We start from the raw sequence: 19,658 nt of genomic DNA, 5'->3' as shown, positions 1-19,658 counted from the left end.
CGGACATTGGAGTCCTGCCCCACTTCCTATTTCCTCCTAGACCACCAGGGAACAATAAGTTGCTATGGAAATGCAGTAGGAGACGTCTCCTTTTACAAAGAAAAACAACATTTCAATAAAGTCACTTTTTCTGTAAAAAGATTTCAAGGGTTAAGGGAAAACAAAATAAGCATATGGTGAAATATATTCCAGTCCACATTTTCTCAGGAATACAATTAGTATGTGTGACATCCATCCCTTTGTTAACATGTCAGCAGGGTTGTCCTCACTGACTATATCACTCACACTGACAGACTTCTTCTCCACTAACTCTCGGATGAAGTGGTGTCTTATGGCAATGTGTTTAGACCGTCCACGGTGATTTGTACTTGAAGACAAATCAGTTGCTCTACGGTTATCACACTCAATGTTGATGGTCTCACTTTGGTTAAGATGATCGATATCACATAAAGTTTCCTTTATCCATACGGCTTCTTTTTCAGTTTCTGTGAGTGCTATGTACTCCACCTCAGTGGTGGATAGGGCAACAGTTGGCTGTTTTCTGCATGACCAGCTGATGGCTGCGCCTACTAAGACAAACAGGTACCCTGTGTAGAAACAACAATCATCTACATCAGATCCCCAATCAGCATCACAGAAAGTCTCTAAAGTTGAATTCTTGGTTTTAGTGAATCCTAACTTTAAAGAACTAGTGTCTTTCAAGTATCTTAGGATTCTTTTCACTGTGATCCAGTGTTGCCTTCCTGGGTTGGTAGCAAATTAGCTCACATGACTCACTGCGTGTGTGATGTCAGGGTGAGTCCCAATACTTGTGTACATTAAGCTTCCAACAGCATTTCTGTAAGGGGTTTTACTCTTTTCCTCCATCTCTTCACTGCTTGTTGGTGACATTTCGTTTGTCATTATTAAGCTTTTATCCACACGTTTAGTAATTGGTTTTGTGTTGAACATCCCATTCTTGGTAAGTATATTTCCGCTGTATGTCTGTTTATCAGCTGTAACAGTTCCATCATTCAAATCTTGCACAATCCTCATGCCTAACAGCTTGTTTGCAGGACCTAGATCCTTTAATTTGAATTTCTGTTTCAACAGGTGTTTGGTACTGGGGATGTGTCTCTCTTGTCCTGCTAGCAACAGATCATCAACGTACACAACTATGAAGAACATCTTTTCCTCTATGGTTTTGTGATGCAGACAATGATCAGTCTCTGACCTACTAAAGTCCATGTCTAGCAGTACAGCATCAAGTTTTATATATCAACATCGACCACTTAGCTTAAGTCCATAAAGTGACTTCTTTAGGAGGCAGACTTTACCTTCCTGGTAGACACCCTCGTTGTAGTGTTCAGGTGGCTCCATGTAAATCTCCTCTAACAACTCTCCATTTAAGAATGCGGGGCCTGATTCATTAAAGATCTTAAGTGAAGAGGATCCTTATTTCAGTCTTCTGGACAAAACCATGTTACAATGAAGGGGTGCAAATGAGTGTTCTGTTTTGCACATAAGTTAAATACTGACTGTTTTTTCATGTAACACACAAATAATTGATAGCTTATTTGTACACTGAAATTTAAAGTTGATATTTGTGTGTTACATGAAAAACAGTCAGTATTTAACTGATGTGCAAAACAGAAGATTCATTTGCACCCCTTCATTGTAACATGGTTTTGTCCAGGAGACTGAAATAAGGATCCTCTTCATTTAAGATCCTTAATGAATCAGGCCCGCAGAGTCTAAGTCAAGCTGATACAACAACAAATCATGGATAGTGGAGATGGCCATCACTAACCTCTGGGTGCTGTATCTGGCAACAGGCGAGAAGATCTCTCCGATCCTGGACTTGTGTGTAGTCCTTGGCTTTATAGCGTGCAATGGTACCGTCCACATTCACTTTCGTACAAAAGAACTACTTGTTCTTAATCGTTTTGCAGTTACTCGGCCTGTCAACAATGAGTGTGAGAAAATATCTGTAGCGACTGAGTGATTTCTCCTCCTTTGGACCACACACATCAGTATGCACTAGAGTTAGGGGTACTTCAGCTCTATTTGCCGACTTGGGTAAGGGGCAACGAGTTTTGTTACCCTTTATGCAGCTCTCGCATATCGATCTGTCCAAACTGCTCACAGTGATGCCTGTCACCATCCCATCATCCAGCTTCTGGACGTTGTCATATCCCAGATGGCCCAATCTCCTATGCCACAGCTCCACTGATTTACCGTTATCTAAATCCGCCATCGTATGACATTCTTCAGTGTCTAGGACATAAAGCTGGTTACTCCGGGTTGCTGTTGCAATTACAGCACCTTTCTGGGTTTTAACCACACATTTGCCCTCTGTGAATTTGACCTCGTAGCCTTTTCTCTCCAGGATGCTTATAGCGATAAGGTTGGTTCCCAACTCTGCTACATACAAGACATTTTGGATATTTGTGATGATGGTTTCACCTTTTATATTCAGGCCGACTGTGATAGTCCCAACTTTTGTTGCAGTGAGAACCTTTCCACCGATTCTTTTTACTGTAACTGGATCACATGGTTTCAACGAACTGAATCAATCCTGACTGCAGCTAAAGTGTCTAGTGGTCCCCGAGTCCATATACCAGCAATCTATCTTATGACTATCTGCTACATTCAATGCCGACTCATTAGGTTTTTCACTCTTCTTCTATTGCGCACCACTTGAATCTTTCAGCCTGCATTCAGATGCCCTGCGCCCCATCCTATGACATATGAAGCATTTGTACTTGATCTTTTTGGACTTCGCACCTCTTGTGAGTAGAGCGGTGCTCTCAGCATTTGCCTTGACAGGAATTCTCTGTTTGAACTGCAGCAGTTTAGCTCTCACAATTTCTGTTGTTAACTTGGTATCATTAGACTCCAATGCAATGACTAGGAAATCATACTCTGGTGTGAGATTCTGCAGCATCGCCATTACAACTTCCTCGTCATCCACCTGTGATCCCACAGATGCCAATTGCTGGGATATCGGCAGCATTTTGTCTATGTACTCATCCATGTTCTCACAAGTTCTCAATTTAGTCCCGTACAGTGTACGCCTCAAGTTTATCCTTCTCATCAGACCTGTCCTCATACTCATTTTACAGAGCAGTCCACATCTCATTTGCTGAACATTTATCATTAATGATAGAATACACGTGCTGTTCTACAGCTAAGCCAATGGTGCCCATGGCTCTATTCACTTCATCAGCATTTGGACTGTCACCTGGATCTACAATGACTTTCCACAACTTTTCCCGCATTAATTGCATTTGCATTGCAAATTTATACGTTGCATAATTTTCAGAACCTTTTAATTTAGCAAAGTTCATACTGGTGCCTGTACTGTGCATTTTTCTTTGTATACTGAATAAAGGACTATTCTTCCAAAATAAAAAGCTTCCTTTTATTCTCTTGCACTTCTGTTATCGTTCTTTACGTTTTAAGCGTTTACTTTAACACACGGTGCTGGGCCCATAACCTGTTGGTGATACCTTCTGATGTTACTAAAGGTGTTGAGCGGTGTTCATGTGGATGTTAAGCCACAACACTTTTGTAACTTACACAGGTTGCTGTTTATTTAAAGATGATAACAACAGATGAATGCAGTTACTCACAGTTGCTTGTAGTACAGCAGTATTCAGCAGTAACAACAGTTGCAGCAATCAGGCAATAGATATACAGCACACACTTGTATATATGCTGGTGGTGATACACATATATACAGATACACTTGTATGTTTGCAGGTACGTTACTGTACCGCACAGCCATGCAGATTATCGTTGTGGCAGACTCCTCATAATGTTGTATTGACAGTAGGGAGCCTCTGTTCACTATTTGAGGGCTTTTAGGGGCCTTATATTATTGGTGCCACGCAGCTCTCTAAGCTGCGACTGTCCCCTTCAGTGTCTCAAAGCATAGTTGCCAACCTTTGAAGATTGATCTTCGGGAGTCTGGTGTGGAGGAGGGTATGAGGGGGCGGGGCTCCGCCAATTGTGTCATTTTGACCCCATCCCCTGTGACGTAATGATGCAAATGCGTCATTTTACCACGGAGGCCAAAGTGAAACGATTCCCAGAGAATCGCATCATGGAGGCTTGAAATCTGCTAATTTCACTAGGAATTGGGCAGATGCGGAAGAAGTGTCAGGTCTCCCAGGAGTCTGGGAAACCTACCCGGATTTCGGAAGTCTCCCAGACATTCCAGGAATGTTGGCAAGTATGTCTGAAAGTAAATGTGGCGCAAAAACTTAACAAATCGGATATTTGAGTCCTGCCCCACTTCCAGTTTCCTCCTAGACCACCAGGAAACAATCGGTTGCTATGGAAACACGGTAGGAGACGCTCCTTAATACTAACATGCAGGGGTGTAAAAGATATTCCCTATAAACAAACTTTATATGATAAACACAGGTAAAAAATCAGCAAGCTGTTGCCCCTCCAGTGGCCAGTGCATATTGTGGGGTCGCCATGGTGAAAATAAAGACACTGAATGGGTGATATTATGTCACTCATTCAGTGGTTTGGGTGCCCCCTAAACCCCCGGCACCCTAGGCAACCCCCTAGATTCGTCTAGTGGTAGCGCCGGCCCTGCTTGACACTAAGACAACCTAGTCAAAACTTTCTGAGAGATGTTTACAGTATAAGTCACTCTTTACTATAGACACTAGAAACACTATGAATTAGTGACAATAGCTGGTATAAAATCAGAGGTAGTGAAATTGATACTGAACCTACCAGGTATCTTCTATTTATGTGTCTAGCTCAGAGGTTGTATCAGACCTACGTGGATGTGACAGAATTACTTATGGGAAGTTTTAGGTGTTTGGATGTTTATATAGTCTGCTCCCAACATTGGATTACGCTTAAAACCTGCACATTGGTATATGCTTACGGTACCATCATTGGGAAAATGGGACAACTGAAGCGAGACTGCGTTAAGCCGAGTACTCACTAATACAATCTGACTTCAGATGCAATTGCTAGAACAATTTCACCACCAATTGACAGTCCCGATGAGCAGGCAGATTCATGTGTACACACCTACACGATTTACCTCCAGATCTGTGATCTTCATCTCTCATAACCATCTGCTGAACAGATCATGACTGCACACTCCATAGAGATCTGGCGGGAGTGCGTACACACTTCCACATTTGCTTAACATCGCTGTATTGTATATATCTTAAAACCAGGGATTAAATGCAGCAGGTATAAAAAAAACAAAAAAAAACTATTGAATCTCAGGCTTCCATCAATAAAGAGAGGTCTTCAAACGCTGTAGGGGGTTATATCTCACATTCATATTTGTTAATGCGATAGATGACAATACCCCATTATTCAGAGCCGTAACTAGACATTCTAGTGCCCCGGGCGAGACAGGGAACCAGCGGCCCCCATCTAAGTGAGAGTGACATTTGCCAAGTGGGTGTGGGCACTGTAATGTGGGTGTGTGGCTAGTACTCTACTGAAAGAATTCTGTTACACATATTTGCAAATGCATAATTAATATATATATATATATATATATATATATATATATATATACATACATATATATATATACACATATATATATATATATATATATATATATATATATATATATATATATATATATATATATACACATACATACATACATACACACACACACACTACTCGTAATACTGCGCCTAATACCACACGCAATATTTCCCCTATTACTGCACCTAATACTACACATAATACTGCGCCTAATGCTGCACCTAATACAAGCAGGGCCGGATTAAGGGAAGGAAGGCCCCCGGGCTAAGGGTAATGTGAGGCCCCCCCCATGTGGCCCCCCCAGCCATGAGGCCCCCCCTATAGTCTCACTCTCATGAGATCTCCTCACTAAAGAGATTACTGCGTGCCGCGTAAGCCTTACAGTGACAGCAGGCAGCTAACAGCATAACATTTGCTGTTAGCTGCCTGCCATTCTCCTTGAACAGGTGACAGTCGGACCCGACCCGATGAATGCTGGAGGGCCCCCAGCTGCTCGAGGCCCCTGGGCTGTAGCCCCTTTAGCCCTATTGTTAATCCGGCTCTGAATACAAGATGATTTCAGAACTCCAAGTAGTGGAGAAAGTGTGATAATATGTTCACAAATACCAATGTATCAAAAATATAGAAACCAGACATAAGAACAATAAACCCTGATGACCCCCCATATTATATAAGGCTTCGACCGATTACTGGGTTCCAGATACACTGCCGCCCACAGGCTTAGGGATGGCGCAGGATGAGACTGCGAGTGCACCTGGTTGGAGGGATGAGAGAGATTCTGCCTTTTACCTTAGCAGTGGAACGCACAGGAAGTTCGGCATTTGGAACGCAAAATTGCGTTCCACTGCGGAGGTAAAAGGCAAAAGATAGGGCTAGGTAGCGGCTGCTGAGACCCCTTGGGCGACTGCACCGCCCGCATCACCCTAGTTACGGCTCTGCCATTAATTGTCCCCTTGCTGTCGTAAATGTAGAATAAAATAAAGACTTTCCATAATAACTTAACCCAACATTTTATATGTAAGCTATATACAATGAACAGGCACCATATAGATATGGTGTACCTGTTAACTGGTTAACCAATGTGGGCTTGTTTGCATTGAAATGCATTGCAACATAACCTGCAATTACCCTGTTACAATTAATTACCCTGTTAATTTGGTACTATAAGTGCGAAGTGTTTACACAAGGTAAGAAAGCATCATTCAGCAACCTTAATGCTTTCATGTTAAAATGTAAATAAGCCAAGGAATGCTTGCAAATGATTTCAGAGTAGTATGTAATCCTGGGGTAACTCTTGGTAAGTTAGTTCTCAAACTGAGGCAGCTCAGTAGTTAGCACTTCTGCCTCACAGCACTGGGGTCACTGGGGTCATGAGTCATGGCCTTATCTGTGTGGGGGTTTGTATGTTCTCCCCATGTTTGCGTGGGTTTCCTCCCACATATACTGGTATGTTAATTGGCCGCTATTAAATTGACTTAAGTCTCTCTCTGTGAGTATGTATGTTAGGGAATCTAGACTGTAAGCTCCAATGGGGCAGGGACTGATGTGAGTGAGTTCTCTGTACAGCGCTGCGGAATTAGTGGCGCTATATAAATAGCTGGTGATGATGATTTTAAAAACACATGAATGTTTGACCCAACATAGGGACTCTCGTTGTTTAGCATTAGGATCACCCTATTAGTAGAGGCGCCTTGACAGACGGGGGCTTATCGCACATTTGCAAATGTGTGTAACTGATAATTCTGTACTTTATGCACAAGTAGCATTAGCCGCTTTTTTGTAGGTCCATAGCAGTGTGCTGGGGGATATTTCTCTGTATGTTCCTATCCGGATAACCATGCACATGCTGTGACCCTATAAACTGATTAAGTAACTTCCATTTCTGTATTGTAGCATGTAATCTTCACTAATACTAGGCCCTCAGCTATACACAGACTGGGGCTAGTCCTCTAGCGGTAGACCTGGGAAACCACTGCCTGTCTACAAATACTTACAAGGTCATGTAACAAACGCCTCTAACCTGATAAGTTGGGGATAACATATAACTTTAGTCTCTGATAAGGGTAATGTGGTAGAGTCAGTGGTCAAAGTGAGATGTATACGGTGGTATGTCATACCGCCACTTCTCCTACTGTCTTCATTGTAACACTATCACATTCCAGTCACTTACATTATATATACAGTATTTACAGTGGTAGAAGTGGGGTGTATATGGTGGTATGTCATACCGCCACTTCTCCTACTGTCTTCATTGTAACACTATCACATTCCAGTCACTTACATTATATATACAGTATATACAGTGGTAGAAGTGGGGTGTATATGGTGGTATGTCATACCGCCACTTCTCCTACTGTCTTCATTGTAACACTATCACATTCCAGTCACTTACATTATATATACAGTATATACAGTGGTAGAAGTGGGGTGTATATGGTGGTATGTCATACCGTCACTTCTCCTACTGCCTTCATTGTAACACTATCACATTCCAGTCACTTACATTATATATACAGTATATACAGTGGTAGAAGTGGGGGTGTATACGGTGGTATGTCATACCGCCACTTCTCCTACTGCCTTCATTGTAACACTATCACATTCCAGTCACTTACATTATATATACAGTATATACAGTGGTAGAAGTGGGGTGTATATGGTGGTATGTCATACCGCCACTTCTCCTACTGTCTTCATTGTAACACTATCACATTCCAGTCACTTACATTTTATATACAGTATATACAGTGGTAGAAGTGGGGTGTATACGGTGGTATGTCATACCGCCACTTCTCCTACTGCCTTCATTGTAACACTATCACATTCCAGTCACTTACATTATATATACAGTATATACAGTGGTAGAAGTGGGGGTGTATACGGTGGTATGTCATACCGCCACTTCTCCTACTGCCTTCATTGTAACACTATCACATTCCAGTCACTTACATTATATATACAGTATATACAGTGGTAGAAGTGGGGGTGTATACGGTGGTATGTCATACCGCCACTTCTCCTACTGCCTTCATTGTAACACTATCACATTCCAGTCACTTACATTATATATACAGTATATACAGTGGTGGAAGTGGGGTGTATACGGTGGTATGTCATACCGTCACTTCTCCTACTGCCTTCATTGTAACACTATCACATTCCAGTCACTTACATTATATATACAGTATATACAGTGGTAGAAGTGGGGTGTATACGGTGGTATGTCATACAGCCACTTCTCCTACTGTCTTCATTGTAACACTATCACATTCCAGTCACTTACATTATATATACAGTATATACAGTGGTAGAAGTGGGGTGTATACAGTGGTATGTCATACTGTCACTTCTCCTACTGCCATCATTGTAACACTATCACATTCCTTTCACTTGCATTCCCATTACATTTTCCATACCGCCACTTCGAAATTTCCACTTTGACCACTGGGTAGAGGACAAAGTAACCATAAGATGGAAGGGCATACAATGCAATATCGTTGTGAAAAAGTAACTAAACCAGGACCATCAATGAAGACAATATTGGATAGCAATTCTCAATAAAAGAACAGTAGTAACTGTTATTAATTAGCAGGTTCAGAATGACAATACCTTTGAAGGACACTCTGTTGAAAGCAGGAATAGATTATAGACTTCTAGAATATGTCTGTGTATCATTACCATGTTAAAAGTTACAATCTTTGCTAAGATCACTGGCTAATGTGGGCTTAAAAGAGGCATCACTCTTAAATAATATACCTACGGGTGCACACCCTGATATGCTTATGGCACAATACAGGTGACTGGGAAGAAATGAAGATCGCCTGCTGAGTGTATTTTTTAGACCATAACTCACTCCCTGATTTTATAGAAGATGAGGCAGCAAACTAGAATGTTGGGAACTTTTACACAATTATATTGATGATAATAACATTGAAGAATCTGTTATAGTTAAAAGTGATGAATAAGACAACTCTCATTCTGAGGAATATAATTATGTGTAGTAATTGATAATGCACAAACACCTAGAAACAGTGTCCCTTCAACAAGGATAAGTATAAATAAGTGAATGAATGAGTGGCAGATTAATTCCTTGGACAATAAGCACTAATAAATACTAAGGGTGAGGTGAGAAATAGTCACGTCCGTGTAAGGCAGTTTAAGCCTCTTACTCCAATAGGCTGCAGTACTGGCAATTAGCGTGCATGGTGATGTGTAGTATATTATTATATTTATATAGCGCCACTGATTCCGCAGCGCTGTACAGAGAACTTACTCACATCAGTCCCTGTCCCACTGGAGCTTACAGTCTAAATTCCCTAATATACACACACACAGACTAGGGTCAATTTGATAGCAGCCAATTAACCTACCAGTATGTTTTTGGATTGTGGTAGGAAACTGGAGCACCTGGAGGAAATCCACGCAAACATGGGGATAACATACAAATTCCACACAGATAAGGCCATGATCGGGAATCGAACTCATGACCTTATCTGTGATGTGAGGCAGAAGTGCTAACCACTACACCACCGTGCTGCCCATATATGGAACATTGATCACACTCGTCATGGACATTGATCGGATCTGGAAAGTCGGAAGGCTCTTTAGACATATCAATGGCCTGGATGGTTCTTCAGTTACTCTCTTCTGTAGATGGTTGTTTAGAAGTTGTATTCGCAAGAGCAACAGGAACTAGCCTAGAAAAATGGAAACGGAACAGGATACTCTGCATAAAACTGGAATGATTCTGGACACTCTGTGGACCTCTGGGTTGGTCTGATGTGTTCTCTCTGCTCCCCTGGACTTGACCTGGGGGTATATTTAAGCGTCTGTTCTCTGCTTTACCGTCATTTTTTAAAATGGCCGCCTAGTAAATTATTTGCTACAGCAGTCAGAGCCAGCCGGGCATCACAAGCAATATGCAGGCGCGCAGTTTCCTGGAACCCACCGCCACGGACAACAAACGGGCAAAGCATGTATGAGCCCCATGTACAGCAGAAGCGGATGCTTATCGTGGCTGCTGTATATTTTATCATTGCCGAAATGGAGCTGCTGCCCACGCACAGCCGCAGCGCCTCCTCCCAGGAGTAAACATGTGAAATGTCTGTTACTGAACGGTGGTTGTGCCCACGCTCTATTGCAGTTACTCTGCAAAAGACCTATAATCATTTACTGCATTTTTAAATGCAAGGAATAACGGATATACCAAAATTTAAATGGTTCATATATTACTTAAATAACAAAACATTGGATTTTAATTACTCTTTTGTACATATTGTTTTATAAGTTAACTGGCAATGATCTGAAAACTTATCAGAAATTATCTTGCCAGGCACCCGTCAGTTAGCTGCTGCTTGGAAGCTCTCCTCCCCTCCCGCCACCCAATCTATCATAGGGTCTGGCACACTCAACGCATGAACTTCCATTAACAAAAACGCAACAAAATATTTTAGCAGGATACGGGCACTGTGGCTGCTCAAAGAACAAACCTCAAATACCCAAGAACAGATTTTTTTTCTCCAATATCTACAATTATGATACTTTATTCAGCCCTTCATCACAAACTACATCCCCACGGAAATGGTCACCAATTGAAATGTTATGTATATTTTCTTTCTATATCATACCAACCTTACTATAGTCAGCCAGACCAGAGCTGCATGAAAAGGCCTGAAATCAAGACATAGGTTTCCCCTTAGACATAGGATTATGGAACAAAATCTATGCTAGATCGGCAAAATACTCAACAAACATGGACATCAGGGAGAACACATGTAAAATCTACAGCTGTTGGTACTTGGTACCTGAAGCCTCCGATGTATATACCCAAGTACTAGCAACTCATGTTGGAGGATCTGCAGACAAGTCGGAACCTTCTTCTACCTCTATTGGTCTTTACCAGAAATGGCCAAATTCTGGCTAAATACAATTGAGACAATAGAAAAAAAAAAATCAAAAGGAACAAGCATTCCCACTGACTCCGATAGTATAGTATACTTAATAAACATATGAAAGGCATTGATAAACTAAGTGATGCATATTGACAAAGTTGCTAAATACCTAGTAGCCAGAGTCTGGAAACCCTATCCTATGATTAACCACATATGGTATGTCTCCTCTATGGAACACATTACATGGGTAACAGCTCCCTCTTCGAATTTCAAGGATCTGGTCCTCTTCATACTTATTCCACTTACTTCCTTTCCCAGATTAAGCCAGATAGAAGATAGCCCATGATCATCCTTCAGCTCCCTCCTCTAACCACCTTGCGATTCCCTTACAGAAGCTGTTAGAATATCAAAACTCTCTACCAAACCTCCCTCCTCCCCTTCCTTTCCCTATATAAACTCTTATATGTAGCTAATGAGTAGAAATATACTAACATTTATTATTATTCAATTTTCTTTCTGCACTGTTTGTAACCTGACAATATTTGAAATATGTACCATGTTTAAATGTTAACACAAGCTGAAATAAAGATTAAAAAAACAAACAAAAAAACCCTGAAGCCCAATACAGATCCCAGTGGGCCACCGCTAATAACTTTAGACCACAGTGAACATGTTCCATTTATTGCTACCCTTTGTCTTCTGTCCTTCTACCGGTTCTCTACCTATGTATATAATCTTTTGACCCTAGACATATCTTATGTACCAGATTGAAACAGTATTGACTGATTTTGCAAATTCCACATATTTTACATTAACTCATACTACCAACATCTAGATTGAAACTTGGCTCCTCATAAGAACTAATGAAACTAGTTATCGTGGATAACTGGTCCATCATGAAACTATGCTGAGATTTATATATATATATATATATATATATATATATATATATATATATATATTCTGATCCAGATATGAAGGGCTTCATACATATTACAAATAAGGACCTATCAATTACTACACTTAGTTCCTTTAGTACACATGGGTGGATGGCAGGTGCTTTATCTATCATCTATCTATCTATCTCATGTAGGGCAACTGCGCCTGTTCCTGTGCTAGAGGTGTAATATTTAAAAGGTGAGCGTAGGGTATTACTGCACAGCTTATTTTTCTGGTAATTTTTACAACTACAATTTCTTACTTTTTCGATTTAATGTGGATGATTTTTTTTTTTGCCATTTATATACTTGAAATGTTTTGTGATGAGACCTGCCACCTGACCAGCTTTAGTCTTTGCAAAGCACATTTCCTATTTATATATTGTGCTAAATTAATTGTATTTACATAATTTATTTTCAGTCCCTTCTAGTTTTAATCATATAAATGCTTTTTTTTTTTTTTTTTTAACTTATTCCTTTCAATAATATATTTAACCATATTTGTTACCTTTTATTCCAAAGCAGCATATTGCCTAATATTGTATACTTGCAACAATATTTAATATATTTGTAAAAATCATCCATTTTGTCTCCATGTTTTTACTTAAGATTATGCCGTCAGTCAGGTAGGAAATCTGGAACACATACAACCTGCTTATCAACTGTGAAATGCACCAAGTCTCTGTTGGAGAAAAGTGCTATATAAATACCATTAATGTGAGTATTCAGTTGCAGTTTGGAAAACCCTTCAGGAAATATATTTATAAGCAACTAAAATGTAAATGTAATTTGATTTTGAGACTTCTAGAATTGGTTCAGATTATATGGGCACAAAAATATTCAGGAATTTTCCAGCACAATCTTTCATTTGCTTATTACCCAATTGCCCTACACAGTTATCCAACCCCAATGTAGTAGACAGGTGAGGACAACTGACAGAACAGCCTATAGAGTATGATGCGTTCGATTCCTGACCATGGCCTTATCTGTGTGGAGTTTGTATGTTCTCCCTGTGTTTGTGTGGGTTTCCTCCGGGTGCTCCGGTTTCCTCTCACACTCCAAAAACATACTGGTAGGTTAATTGGCTGCTGCTATCAAAATTGACCCTAGTCTGTCTGTCTGTCTATATTAGGGAATTTAGACTGTAAGCTCCAATGGGGTAGGGACTGATGTGAATGAGTTCTCTGTACAGCGCTGCGGAATTAGTGGCGCTATATAAATAAATGGTGATGATGTTGATGATAATGGGACTATGTATTATCCTGACAGGAGGCGGAGTCAAAGCTTTAGTTGAAGTCCTGACCCCTAGTGATGAATACTACAATAACACCGTAAATATGCATTGACATGAGAGCATCATTTTTGTTTATAGATGCGAGTACACCAAACCTTTATACCATATAGTGGTTTTATAGAAACCAGCTGGATAGTTAGAAGACAACCACACAAAACCATTCTGCATACAATAACTTAACTCGGCAGAAATATAGAATATTTTATCCAATGTTATGTAAGGTGTTATGTGAGAGGGATGTGGTAGAAAATCTTACATTTCTGAATATACATTTACACAAAGTGGAGTAACTGCACTGCCTTCAAAAAGGTCTTAAATATTGCCAGAATGATATAACTAGTTCATAGTGAATTGCAATAAATGTTAATTCAGTCCCATTATGGAGAGTACTTAGACATAATGAACAATTATTTGTTTGGTTTAACATTTCTTTAATTCATGTGTGCAATATAACCAGCAATCTTTAATTTAAACATACATTTTAATATATACTCTGCTTAACTGTGAAAAAAACAAAACAGGGTCGGGCTCCGGAAGTCGCCCATCATAGCCCAGTAACGGTACAAAGTGGCACATTAATGTCTAATGGTGCGCTGGAAGTAAATGAGATGAGATTAGGAAAGAACATGCAGAAAACTAGCCTGGGAGAAAGGAACTGGCAGCCTGATGCACAGCGGTTTACTAAATCTCCAGCACTGTCCACCTCTACACCTGTCATTGGGAACACGTCTCAGTAATACACTCTGGTCGGTGACAGAAGACAGAACATTAGACATGTCGGCTGCTTTCTGGCAGTATTTGCACTTATATTAATACAAATCAGTCCTACTAGAGGAATTACATCGCTCCCAACACTCACGACTGGAAATATTAATACCACACCTTTAATACACTGACCACAATTTGCAGACACGTCACCTCAATGTCAAAATCAAGAAAAGTGTCATAAAAACATTGCATAGAGCACCAAACACATGAACTGGGAAAATCCTTCCAAAATGAATGCCCTGTAATCTACTGTACTACAAGATTTTTCTTCAGAATAGTGAAGACATTGTTAATTCCGCACAAGTGAGAATATAGATGTTTTCATTGTCCCAATAACCATGTATACAAACTATCCTTTATATAAACGGTCATTATACATAAACCTGTATATTTTAAGGGTTTTTAAGTTCAAAAGGGAACAATCAACTACAAGAAAATGTAAATAAAGGTTAATGTACAAATATTTCCTTCTCAGAATATTAGTATGCAGAACACTAGCTGTTATTAAACAAGATCAGCAATGGGCCTTTACTGGTATATAAACATTTCACATATGGGCCTTTTCGGCCTTCCTATTTATACTCGTAAGTACTGGGGTATTTTAACTAAGAGCTTCACGATGTAAACAGCTAAAACACATTTTTGGTACGACTGTATATCTGATAAATGGTTATGAACAACTTTTATTACACATCCTTAAAAACGGCTCCAAAAGGGTTATATATTCCATTTAATGACTGCCCTGTTGACACACTGAAAATTGTCCATAAAAATGGCTCATGCTTATATTTGAAGAAATTTTTGCCGTTCATAAATTATAGCAATATTTCTGGGGTTAAATTTTAAAAAAAGTCTGAGGTTTTTCCAGGATATAACCCCTCAATCAAAAATGTGTTTAGTATCGGTAGTTAACACAACAAACTGTAATTTATAGAATATGCTTATGAAGAAAATAGAGAATTACTATGAAAGTGTATTATCTAAAAAAATCTCTTAAGAGATAAAAAAAAAAAATGGTAAGGGTGGGGGTTGTGTTTCATTTTTGAAATCCTAAATAAAGAGAAAGAATATGGTATAAATATGGAGAATAATATTCTGGTATTTAATTGAGGGGGGGAGAACCCAAAAACGTTTCTGCTTTTGTTGAATTTAAAGATGCTTGTTGGTCATGTACATCTTTCCACTTAAACAAAGTGGGTCAGTGTCTGAGATGTGGATCCTATAGAGACGAATGGATAATCTCTTACATTTGACTGTTAAAATATTCGCCTTTCTCTGTGCACAGACATCTTGTGATTCCATTGACCAAAAAAACAAAAATGATGATGTAACGAACTACTGTCTATGTGCTTTGGTGCAAATAAAAAACAACATGTATCTAATTGGTTCTTTACTCCGTACAAGTGGAGACTAAACTAGAGTTAAACTATAAATATAAAATATCAGGCCCCCAAACACTAACAAATAAGACACTATTGACTGCTGCATCCAGCTGATCATAGCTTATAGTCTAATGTGTGACTTCTACACTCCAACATAAACAGCTCCAGTCCATAGCGGCATACAGCGAATCAATACATGACGGCAGAGATTAAATGGATATTCTCTCTTGCTTGGAGGGAAAATCATAGCAGGTAATACTGCAATAATGACACTTCACGTGTAGCAGTGGTGGTTCAGGGAAACCTGTAGATAGATTGGGCTGTGATAGTAGTTTGTGTGCAAAGATTAATTAGCAACTTGAACGAAGGTGATATTTTTCCGATGTGAAAAATTGAGAGAAGGAAACAAAACCACAGCCGTCTTGTCTAATAACGTTTTCCCTCAGTCCCAATTGACGGATCAACATGTAGCAATTTGTGGCTTAAAATACCTTCTGTTCCAAATCATGGGCCATGACTCGTCATTGGTGGGCCATGGCTCGTCATTGGTGGGCCATGGCTCGTCATTGGTGGGCCATGGCTCGTCATTGGTGGGCCATGGCTCGTCATTGGTGGGCCATGGCTCGTCATTGGTGGGCCATGGCTCGTCATTGGTGGGCCATGGCTCGTCATTGGTGGGCCATGGCTCGTCATTGGTGGGCCATGGCTCGTCATTGGTGGGCCATGGCTCGTCATTGGTGGGCCATGACTCGTCATTGGTGAGCCGTGCCATGATCCCAGTTAAAGCTGTAGCCAGTCAATGCTGTGTCTCATTTCACGATAACCAGCCTATGTGCTGATAATATGTCTAGAAGCTTTAGCTGGAGGTGGACAGGTAAAAAACTAAGATAAACACATACTGTAGCAGATAATGGGAGAAGAGCAGAGATGGTTGTAGTACTGTAGTACACAGCTGTGATCCTGACACACAACAGGATACATATAGTAACGGTGATGACAATATTGCTCTCCGTGAACAAGACAATGGCAGTTCTCTATGGTAGATATTTATAATGTGAGTATCCATATAATGGAAACATGAATGACATTATAAATCACAGCTTGTTCTGCATTAGCTCAGGCCCTTGTAAGTAAATATAAATGAGTGGGTTAATGAGAGGACACAAAATATCTCTGTTTGTGCCACATAATGACTACAAAGCAGGCAGTACGGGTGACATGATGTAGCAGAGTGGCTTTGTAATTTGTAATGACTGTACCATGAACTGTCAGTTTTACAATTATACATATTTTACATAATATAGAAATAGAAGTTAAAACCATTTATGCCAATACCCAAATTAAGAGGTGGAAAATCGGAAGATGACTGCAGTGCTCGTAATGTCCATACACCAGCTAAACAAACGTCTGTTGTAGAGGACAGGTGTATCCAGCACCAGGAACACCACCACAAACCTTCTCCTAGCAAGAGGCATCCACCATCCCACCTCTCATTAATATTAATTACAGGCGACTGTTACTACCACTCATGCAGTACTGAAGGGTAACCCATCCCGTGCCGTGTTAGATGCCTGTACTTGGGACACTCCTTACATCATTACACATGGATTCCACAGAGGAAGTCTGGTAAAACGATTGACTGGACTATTGGATATTATTTAGTGGTGTTGTTACAGACTGACACTGTAAAACACGTAAAAGGAACAGGACAGTTACATTCACTGTATTAAAGCAAAAATCTATTTGCAATCAGAACATATTTACAAGAAGCGACATTCAGAACAGCATGAGAGTCACAGTTACTCCAGGGTGGGGTTGGTGAGGATGCTCAGGGAAAGAGATGTAGCTGTAGCGTATTCCCTTGTTTTACCGTCTTCCCAGCGTCACCCGCAAAGTGCTTAGAACACGGTGATCTTGTGAACATTCCGTAAGCACAGCAGGAGGCTGTGATAGGGGCTCCCTGGGGCCGCCACCAGCTCAAACACCGACTGAAAGGCTCTTCGATCCAGCTCTTCATCTATCTGATGTCTGTAAAAGTCTATGGCCACCAAACAAAACAGGTTGACGTCCACCGGCTCCGATTTCCCCATTCTACTGATCACATGTGGAAGGCTTTAACGAAGGTTAAGGAGACGAAACACACATATGATTAAAAACAATTTTTAGTACTTGTGAAATACCGATGTATAGGAAACTGTGTAGCGTAGATCATACAAAGCTGTAGAAAATCAACTGCATAACTCCATAGTTCAGGGGAAACAAGTTAATGAGAAAACATTTAAGACACAAACTCCAAATTCAGTCATTCGGAATCTGGTTTTGAGAATAATCAACGCTGCTTTTACGCCTTACACAAGACGTTTTCCCAGTACGCCTGACAAATATAGATTAATTCAGGCTAATACATCAGCAAGCTAGATAAACTCTAACAAAGCAGAGGGAAGGATGGGGGGGTATGATCTTATTTATTAAAATAATATACTGGCATGACCTGTGGCATGGAAACGTCCATTTTTTATCCCCTGCCTGTACATACTCACATATATACGCACACACACACATATATATATATATATATATATATATATATATATATATATATATATATATATATATATATATATATATATATATATATATATATATATTACATATGAAATACATATTAAATTCACAGTAAGAACAGAACATTAAGGATACATTGCAGAGATCCACTTGCTGGTAGAAGCACTGACAAAAAAGCAGGAGAGGCTCCACATTGCCATCGCGACCGGCGTTCTCTGCGTGAAGTTGGAGAGGGACAGCATCACCCAGTCACGCACCATTGAGGATTGCCCGGTGGCATGTAACGTCTGAAATACCTGGAGAGAACACGCAGCTCATCACAGACAGATATAGCTGAGGAACATTTATAAAGACAGTCACACACAGTAATCCGTATGTAAGGAGAATAAAGATAAAATAAATCCTATAAACTAAGTTAACAGTTTCTTAATTCTAGTTCGACAACGCGTTTCACCACATGCAGGAAACAAACTACAATCTACCGAGCAAACATTCAGTAATTTTAGTAAATGGGACTATGTACGAAGGTGCAAATGATGTCCTGAATTTTCAATGAATCTTTTTCCTCATGTTTATCCAAATCAATCACAGACAACAGCAAATCACCAGTTAAAGAGACACAATATGGAGGCAGACGTTTTGTGGGCTGCACCGATATTCATTAAACATTATAGTGGAGATGTCACCACGTCTCCTAGTGAACGGAGGCTGCATTGCCATCAGTATTACAAGGTGAACACTTCAAACATGTATATTACAGGCCGAGCACTTTAGGCTGAGGAAAAGTGACAACTAAAATGTAACTGAAAACTGTAGCACAAGACCGGTGTTTGCAGAGCTGAATAAATCTGCTGTTTTCTGCATTTGATTGAGAAGGAAATATATTAATTTACTACCCATCTGATTTGCTGACATACATGTTTTTCACCCTCTTAGATATAGATTTGCACTTAATTGGATGTGTTTTGAGGTTGGGGACAGACCAGTAATCTGCACAGTTAGTTTCTGGAATAAACAGAACAACAATGCACTATACAGAGACCAGCTATAGAAGCACAACATGGAGTCACTACAAGAATTGCTATGTTTATATAACAGTGTATGTTTGATTACTACTCGAAGCCCGAGCCTGGAGCAGACTTGTTGCATTCTGTGTACATGGGAATTACAGTTGAGTTGTACCTTGCAGACATTACAGCTCAGTCCAAACATCAATTTACATTTGTATTTTTGCCCTTGGTTAATGTACGGTGGGTGCCAGGGAAATACATATTCTTAATGGTGCCTGTGGAGATTA

The 19,658-nt window shown here is 40.0% G+C and overlaps 1 protein-coding gene across 4 annotated transcripts in view; it reads right to left on the bottom strand.

The window, feature by feature from the left end:
* Positions 1-16,826: 16,826 nt before the first annotated feature.
* Positions 16,827-19,658, bottom strand: part of HTT (huntingtin) — a 124,063-nt gene continuing 121,231 nt past the window's right edge. For all 4 annotated transcript variants that reach the window (XM_075194351.1, XM_075194346.1, XM_075194349.1 and 1 more), the window contains 2 exons: positions 18,497-18,657; positions 16,827-17,908 (listed from right to left, as the gene is read on the bottom strand). In XM_075194351.1, coding sequence (XP_075050452.1) covers positions 17,695-17,908; positions 18,497-18,657 — 375 coding nt within the window. In that variant the 3' untranslated portion in view covers positions 16,827-17,694. The remainder of the gene's footprint in view (positions 17,909-18,496; positions 18,658-19,658) is intronic.

The sequence above is a fragment of the Mixophyes fleayi genome, chromosome 1 (genome assembly GCF_038048845.1).
Source record: "Mixophyes fleayi isolate aMixFle1 chromosome 1, aMixFle1.hap1, whole genome shotgun sequence".
Lineage (NCBI taxonomy): Eukaryota > Metazoa > Chordata > Amphibia > Anura > Limnodynastidae > Mixophyes > Mixophyes fleayi.
Note: the sequence above shows the minus strand (reverse complement) of the source record. Positions and strands in the feature narration are given on the sequence as shown.